This window comes from Lycium barbarum, chromosome 7 (assembly GCF_019175385.1).
Source record: "Lycium barbarum isolate Lr01 chromosome 7, ASM1917538v2, whole genome shotgun sequence".
Taxonomy (NCBI): domain Eukaryota; kingdom Viridiplantae; phylum Streptophyta; class Magnoliopsida; order Solanales; family Solanaceae; genus Lycium; species Lycium barbarum.
Genome location: NC_083343.1, coordinates 64,494,830 through 64,503,373, shown reverse-complemented (window position 1 = coordinate 64,503,373; position 8,544 = coordinate 64,494,830). Strand labels below are relative to the sequence as shown.

The 8,544-nt window shown below is 43.8% G+C and overlaps 1 protein-coding gene across 1 annotated transcript; it reads left to right on the top strand.

Annotated features, from left to right (window-relative positions):
- The first annotated feature begins 6,360 nt into the window (after positions 1 to 6,360).
- On the top strand, positions 6,361 to 7,014 carry LOC132601511 (uncharacterized). Its single transcript, XM_060314591.1, has 2 exons — positions 6,361 to 6,558; positions 6,652 to 7,014. Exons 1-2 carry the CDS (start codon positions 6,361 to 6,363, stop codon positions 7,012 to 7,014), a joined length of 561 nt encoding a protein of 186 aa, XP_060170574.1.
- The last annotated feature ends 1,530 nt before the right edge of the window (positions 7,015 to 8,544 follow it).

Here is an 8,544-nt window from a genome sequence, read left to right as displayed (position 1 = left end):
CTACCCTTTGGGGATGCCGTATTACCTTTCCACTCAAGTACGGGCTCTCTTGGAAATTGGAATTGAACTACCTTGGTCCGGCAGCAAACATTAGAATAACACGATGCCAACCAATCCATACCCATAATTACATCAAAATCTATCATCTCAAGTTCAATCAAATACGCTGTCGTCTGGCGATCACATATAATGACTACACAGTCCTTATATACTTGTCTCGCTATTACGGGATCACCAACCGGAGTGAATACCTCGAAAGGTTGAATCGGCTCGGGTCTCACCCCAACACAATCAGCGATATACGGAGTAATATATGAGAAGGTAGAACCCGGATCAATCAGAGCATATACGTCACGGGAAAATATAGTCAAGGTACCTGTGACAACATCTGGGAAGACTCAAGATCCTGTCGCCCAGCTAAAGCATACACACGGGGCTGAACAGCACCTGGAGTAGATGCTCCCCCTCTGCCTCTGCCTCTACCTGCTGTGGTCTGAGAAGTCTGCGTTGTCGGGCGAGCTGACGAAGAACCCGCTGCTGAACCTGTGGGCTGAGTCCCCGCTCTATCTCTCACGGAGGGGCAGTCTCTCATCATATGACCAACCTGCCCACAAGCATAACAAGCATCCGAACCCTGACGACACCGTCCAGAATGTAATTTACCGCACTGGCTACACCGCGGTACTAGTGGTCTCCTTTGGCTAAAGTCTCCCCTAGACTGCGAATCTGAGGCCCTCGAACTCTGTCCCTGGCCTGACTGAGTGGAATGATCAACCATCCTATCTGAGAATCTAGGAGGTGCACTAGTCACTGACTGACCTGAGTGCCTAGAATGCGTCTGTCTCGGTCCCCCTCGGTACTCACTGCTCTCCCCCATAGATCTAGCCCTCTTACCTTGTCTTCTGTCACCATCACGATCACTTCTCTGCTGTCGTTGTCGTTTCTCGAGGTTCTGAGCATGGGCCTGTATCTGGGAAATATCCATCCCATCTTGCAAAGAGGCTGTCAGACAATCTCTGAACAAGTGTGGTCCTAAACCACTCACAAATCCATAGACTCGGTCTCCCATGTCAGCCACCATAGTCGGAGCATACCGGGCCAATGAGTTGAATTGCATACTATACTCTCGGGCACTCATGCTTCCCTGTTTCAAATTCAAGAACCTGTCCGCTCTAGCTCAGCGGACTTCAGGTGGCAAGTAATGACGAATAAAGGCATCCACAAATTCTTGCCAAACGGGAGGTGGTGCGTTCTCTCCCCTTGATATCACCCAATTTTTATACCATAGTACCGCCACGTCGCGAAGTCTATATGAGCCCAACTCCACAGATTCGGTCTCAGAAGCATGCATAAGTTTCAGCGTCTGCAACATCTCATCGATAAAACCTTGTGGGTCCTCATTCGGCTTCGACCCGAAAAATTCTGGAGGGTTTAGAGTAAGGAAATCACGAGCTCTTGTACTAGCTGAACGATCACTTGGGCCCACATTCTGTCGTTGTGCCTGAGCGGCAAACAACTGTGTCAATAAATGTATGGCCTCGGACACTTGTTGACCCGAAGCACCCGGTGGAGGAATCGGAGCTGAGGCTCCTCCCTGCTATTCTACATTGGGCGCGGCCTCACTTTGCGATTCACTTTCCTCTACCCCCGCCGGAGGCTCCCTTTCTGCCCGCTTCTTCGTCGTAGCTTTGCCTTTCTGGGCAGCTGTAGCTTTTCCTTTCGGCGGCATTTTTCTGAAACCATAACGCACTTTTAGGAAGAACATAATCCTAGGCATGGCTCTATCGCACGATTTCATGAGAAGAAGGATGGTCATTTTCCTAAATGCCCTGTTGCCTCTTGTTTATTAGCGTGGCACGAAACACACCATAAACAAGACTCTACTAGACACGGCTCGTAGACACTTCCTAGGGCGAACTGCTCTGATACCACTTTTGTCACGACCCGACTAGGGGCCGCGATGGGTACCCGGAGCAATTACCGAGCACCGCTTACTCTACTGCTTGTCTTTCTCATTTAATACTCTTTTATCAATTTTACATACCAATTATAGGAAAATCATATTTAATCAAAACGTAAATACTTTATATACATCTACCTCTCGGCCATCAAAATAATATATACATACATATGAAAACATCTTGTGAGACCATCTAACCCACACTGCGTATCTACGAGCCTCTACTGACATAATGAATACATAGACGGAACAAGACTCCGTCATGCCCAAAATATGCATATATGAATGTACATCAAACGAATAGCCATAAGCACCTCCGAACAATGGAGTGCTATCTATCAGCTGACAGTTACTGAGGACCTGGGCCAAGCTCTCCTCCCTGTCTACCTGTGGGCATGAACACAACGTCCGAAGAAAGGACGTCAGTACGAATATTGTACCGAGTATGAGAGCCATACATAATGAAAGGAGACATCAATAATATGGGGATAACATCAACATGAGACATCTGGATCTGACTGACAATCATAAATGAAGTAATGCATGCTATCTTACTCATACTCATCATCATAACATGTATGCATCATATGCAAGCTTCCCGTCCATGTCGGAACGGTGTGATAATCAATAATATTAGCCCGCGTCCAGGCCTCCCGCGTCCAGGCCTCCCGCATCTGGGGTACCATCTCATGCCGCCCACTAGTGGTGTCTGCCCACGCCCCTGGGTCGTGGTGTATCCATATCGCCGCCCACCGAAGCGGTGTCTGCCCGGCCAACTAGGCACGGTGTAAAATGCTCATGACATGCTTAATGTAAATACTCATAGCAATATGCTTATTGTTATATCCCGTAATTTTGAACATTCGGAAAAAATTCAAAATAATTTTGGCTTGTAAGAAATGAGGCCATATTTTGGTTGTAGCCAATATGTGTGTGTTACTAATGAAAGATATGGGTGCAGAAATATGGAGGAAGGCCAAGGGCAAATTTGAAATTTTGAAAATTAGTTTCGGAAATTACAAAATGTGATCCATATGTCATTGGGCTCAAAATAAGTAATGAAAATTAAGGCCCAATTGGAGGGGGTGACCGGCCCTATGGCCAAAGGCCCAAGTCCATGGAATTATTCCATGTGACAAATTAATTAAGAGGATAAATAAATAGATGATTATCCATAGAAGATTCAAGACAAAGTAAAACAAAAGAAGATAGAGAGGAGAAAGAGAAAGGCCTTCGGCCAAGAGGAGAAAAAGAAGAGAAGAAAATGTTTTTTGCCCCTCAATCTTTGATCCAAAAATCCTATTTTTCTTGTATTTCCATTAAGCTCAAAACCCTCTCCAACATGGTATAATTATTTTGGCAAGGGAATAACTTTAGTGGCAAGTGGAAATCTTGGGAAAAAGGTAAGAGTTTCATGTTCTTATCATGTTATGGAAGGTTATATATGTTATAGTATGTAGGAATGAATGAAAAGTATGAAACTTTTGTGTGTTGTGGATGTATGTGTGTTGGCCGTGAACATTAAGTGGAAGAGGATCATAAATTAAATTATTTAGTATGTTAATCATGTCGTTGTAGCCTTGTGATGAAAATGGAAGGCTAATGGTTTTAGTTGGCATGAGAAAATTGTTACGAAGTTGTTGTCGAAAAGTGTGTGATTTTATTATAGTCCATGTAACTATGAAAATGAAGTTGGAAGATGCAAATTATGATGATTGATGGTGAAATTGGAAAATGAAAATGTGTTGTGAATGATTATGTGGAAGATTGGAAGTTTTAGGTGAATTATGGTTTTGATTGAATTATGGTATATTTTGGGGAATAATATGAAATGCTCTCGGATTATATGTGAATGGCCCCGAATCGTATTTATATGGTCTTAAGTAAATTAATGAATATGGAAATGTTGATATTAGTTTGAAATTGTGAAGTTGGAATGGAAGTTGTTGCATAATGTAGAAGAGAGACTATTTGTGCTATAATGTGTTTTGTGATGAGTGTTGATGTTGTTGTTGGTATGGTTGGGTGTTGTTGTTGGTGGTATGGCCGAGATAAATCTCGGGGATGTTGAATTTATAGGGGAAATGCTGCCGAAATTTCGGTAGACAATATGAATTTAAGATTTAAATTCTAAAAGTATATGACTTACATTTGGCAACTATGACCAATTGTAGATTTTGGACGAAACGGGAATTGAGTTTGGACTAGCGTAAGAAGCAAATAAGGTATGTAAAGCCTAACCTTTCTTTCTTTTGGCATGTCCTAGACATAATAGTTTATGGTACAAGCCTCGGGGGAAACTCTATTCCTAGAAACCTGAGCCTAATTTTGACTCTTATTCATTCAGTGTAATTGAATTAGGCACCTTATGTTGTGATAGAAAACTAGTTTAAACGTTCGTAACTTTTTATACTGAACCGGATCGCCCCACAAACTTTAATGGATGACTTCACAAAGCCTATTGTTCGAAATCTATGTACGCCACCTCGACTTGACCCGAGTTGGGCCCACAATCCTCGAAACCTTTTTCGTATTGTTCCAGTTGACTTATTTCTGTATAATAATTAAGGGAAACCTTTGGCTATTGTCCCGACCACCGAAGGATAGTGTTTTAACTACCTCATTAAGTTCTATAATACTTTTGTTGTGTAATAACGTCTCTAATATGATTATTGCTTCGGTTTTCCAAAAAGATAGCTTCTGAAACATGTGTTGAACGTTCTATACTTCAAACGCTCGTAACTTCCTCATATTAAACCAGATTGACTCGAAACTTGTTTCTAATCATTCGGGTCTCGATAAGCAAACGTGTCTATCGAGTCTTAACATCGATTTGCGTGCATATGGTCGTTAATATTCGTAAGCTAACTATGATTAATTTGAGACGTGCTTGTAGTTCACTAATGATTTTAAAAGGAACTAGTTTTGTACAAACAAACATAAAAATTTATTTTCAAAACCACTCCGAAGGGGGTGCGAGATTTTACCATTCCATTTCACTTGCGATTTATGTTTACACTCCCTAGCGTTTCTTCCTTGTATTGACAGTTATGGATTAGGTTGAGTGACATCATCATTATTAAAAATGTCGCAAGTGGCATGCCCGAAGGGGCCAGGGTAGCCGTATGTCACGAGTGGCATGCCGAAGGGGCCAGGACTATTATTATGTCGGGACCAGCATGCCCGAAGGGGCCAGGATAGCCGTATGTTGGGCCGGCATGCCCGAACGGGCCAGCACCATTATTATTACGCCGGACGCGGCATGCCCGAAGGGGCCATCATCATTATTATTTCGGGACCGGCATGCCCGAAGGGGCCAGGATAGACGTATGTCGGAACCGGTACGCCCGAAGGGGCTATTACTATTATCATTATTATTATTATCATTATTACTATCATTATTATTTTTACTATTAGGTCGGAAGCGGCCGTCCGAAGGGACTATTATGATACTAAATTCATATTGTATATTCTAATACTTGCGTATGTTGTATTTATATTGTCTATGCTAGAATTTGGACAAAGGTCACAGGTCTTGGTTCGAAATGCTATATCCGGTTATTTACAGTTTGATTTCTAAACTCGTTTATTGTCGTACTTTCCTGATTTACGATTCAGTGATGCTTTACATACTCAGTACATATTCCGTACTGACCCCCTTTCTTCGGGCGGCTGCGTTTCATGCCCGCAGGTTCAGGGACGCGACCCGGCGACCCAGCTACTTAGGGGGAGTCAGCACTGGGAGTCAGACAGCTCTATTTACTTCGGAGGCTGTCCCTGTTTTGGTATAATTTTGTGTATATACTTTGCAGGTCATACTCTTTAGAAGTCTGCGAACAGCATGGGTGTCATGATTTTTGTTTGGCCTTATCGGCCATTATTTTGTTGTACAGAAGTGGTGGTAGCCTCTTTGGCTCGCCTTGTCCTATGTCATGTGTATATGTTAAAAGAGTATGCATTTTCAGATAACGTTAGTTGGTAAGGAGTACATAGTTGATTGAAAGGTATTATGGTCTGTATAAAAACAGTGATCTCTACTTTGAAAAGTTTCATGTCACTCTTTTAAAAAAAAAAAAAATTGAGATGACAGATTTTGATAAGAGATGTTGATAAGAGCGAATATCGTAGGGTTCGCTCGACTCTGAAGGGAGTCGGGTGCCCATCATGCCCTACCAAGGTTAGGGTGTGACAAATTGGTATCAGGGCAGGTCAGTCCTCGGCATGTTCGCAGACGGTGTCTAGTAGAGTCTTGTTTATCGGTGTGTTGTGCACCACATCTATAAACAGGAGGCTACGAGACATTAATAGGGTGTTGTTCTTTCTTTCATGGTAAAGATCGTGCGGATAGAGCTGTGTCGTAAGTGAAACCCCTAATCTAATAACCTTGTGTGATTTCAGTGATGACTAAGAAGGGTAAAGCGACGGCAGCCCAGAAGGGCAAATCAGTTATGGATGAGGCAGTTAGCCGAGCCCCCAGGTCCACCAGAGCTCAGAATTATACTGGGATACGTATTCGGTCCCAGAGTCCTCTTACTTCCCCATCTTCGGAGGAGCTCAGAGGGGCACCTGATCCAGCCCCAGCTCCAGCACCAGCATCAGTACCTCTAGTCCCTCAGCCGGATGCTCAGCGTCAGGAGATTAGAGAAATGAAAGATGCTATACATTTGTTGACTCAGATACTTGCTACCTAGGCTGGACGACAGGATAGGGGTCAGGAGTATCCAGATAGGGCTGCTAGTACCAGGGCTCGAGATTTTCTTACGTTAAATCCCCCAGAATTTAAGGGCACGGACCCTAATGCTGATCCTCAGGAGTTCATAGATGGTATGCAGCGTACTTTAAATGTGATGAAGGCGTCAGCCAGGGAATCTGTTGAGTTAGCTGCTTACAGGCTGCAGGGCATAGCAATAAATTGGTATCAGTCATGGAGACTATCGAGGGGTAGTGACGCCCTTCCGCCGACTTGGCAAGAATTCTCAGATGCCTTTATGCGTCATTATATGCCACCCGAGTTGAGACGAGCAAGGGTCGATAGGTTCCTTAATTTGCGATAGGATAACATGTCTGTTAGAGAGTATAGTGTGGAGTTTGATTCTCCGGTGAGATATGCCCCTTCTATAGTACAGGAAATGGAGGACAGAGTTCACCGATATGTGATGGGATTAGAGTCGGAGTTACAAGAGGCTTGTATGTCAGTAGCGATGCAGCCGGGTATGGACATAGCTCGTGTTCAGGCTTATGCTCAGGGGGCAGAGGATCGTAGGCGCCAGCGAGAGGCTATTTCGGAGCAGGGTGGTAGTCATCCCAAGAGGGCCAGGTCAGAAGGTCGGAGTAGGGGTCCCACTAGAGAAAGCAGACCCTAGCATATTGCACCTTGGCGGTATCGTGGGCCTCAGCGGGGTAGGGAGACTTCTCCTCGACAGAGACAGAGTTCTTCTTATGCGTCGGGTCCTCAGCAGCAGGTGCGGTCAGGCAAGAGGTGATGCCCCCTCCTCGATGTGCGACTTGCGGGAGACGTCATGTAGGACGATGTCGACAGGGTGTGTGTTACACTTGTGGGGATCCGGGGCACTATGTTAGAGATTGCCCACAAAGGGTGGGTAGTACTATCCCTGGGGATTCGGTCGCAGCGTCGTCACCTTCAGTAAGAGCCCCCGAGACAGGACCCCAGACTTCTTCCGGCCGAGGTAAGGGCGGAGGTAGAGCACCTAGTTCCAGTGCGGGGCCACATCGTATTTATGCATTAGGTGGGAGACCGGGTCCAGAGGCTTCACAGGATGCACCACCAGGTATACCCTTCTTCAAATAATCTATTAGTAGGTTCAAACTATATACGAACTGTGTCTTGTCATTATGACATGATACATCACGACATAAGTCGGAATATGAGCATAGTGGTTAACAGGGTGAATCGAGATAAAGAGTTTTATGAGACACTCAGCTAACACCTTAAGGGAAGAAATGCCCCATAACACAGCGAGACTATCGCTATAAATCCGAACTAAAGTAAGTAAATAAGAGATTACCTTTGATAGGATCTACGGGATCAATTCAACATTCGAGGACGAATGTTCTAAAGGGGGGGAGGATGTTATATCCCGTAATTTTGAACATTCAGAAAAAATTCGAAATAATTTTGGCTTGTAAGAAATGAGGCCATATTTTTGTTGTAGCCAATATGTGTATGTTACTCATGAAAGATATGGGTGCAGAAATACGGAGGAAGGCCAAGGGAAAATTTGGAATTTTAAAATTAGTTTCGGGAATTACAAAATGTGATCCATACGTCATTGGGCTCAAAATAAGTAATGAAAATTAAGGCCAATTGGAGGGGGTGGCCGGCCCTATGGCCAAAGGCCCAAGTCCATGGAATTATTCCATGTGACAAATTAATTAAGAGGATAAATAAATAGATGATTATCCATAGAAGATTCAAGACAAAGTAAAACAAAAGAAGATAGAGAGGAGAAAGAGAAAGGCCTTCGGCCAAGAGGAGAAAAAGAAGAGAAGAGAAAAATTTTTGCCCCTCAATCTTTGATCCAAAAATCCTAATTTTCTTGTATTTCCATTAAGCTCAAAACCCT

Excerpts from the sequence above, each read along its gene's own strand:
- LOC132601511 (XM_060314591.1), top strand. The coding sequence starts at position 6,361 with ATGACTAAGAAGGGTAAAGCGACGGCAGCCCAGAAGGGCAAATCAGTT. Across the intron at positions 6,559-6,651 it reads CAGCTCCAGCACCAGCATCA|GCTGGACGACAGGATAGGGG; the intron begins GTACCTCTAGTC and ends CTTGCTACCTAG.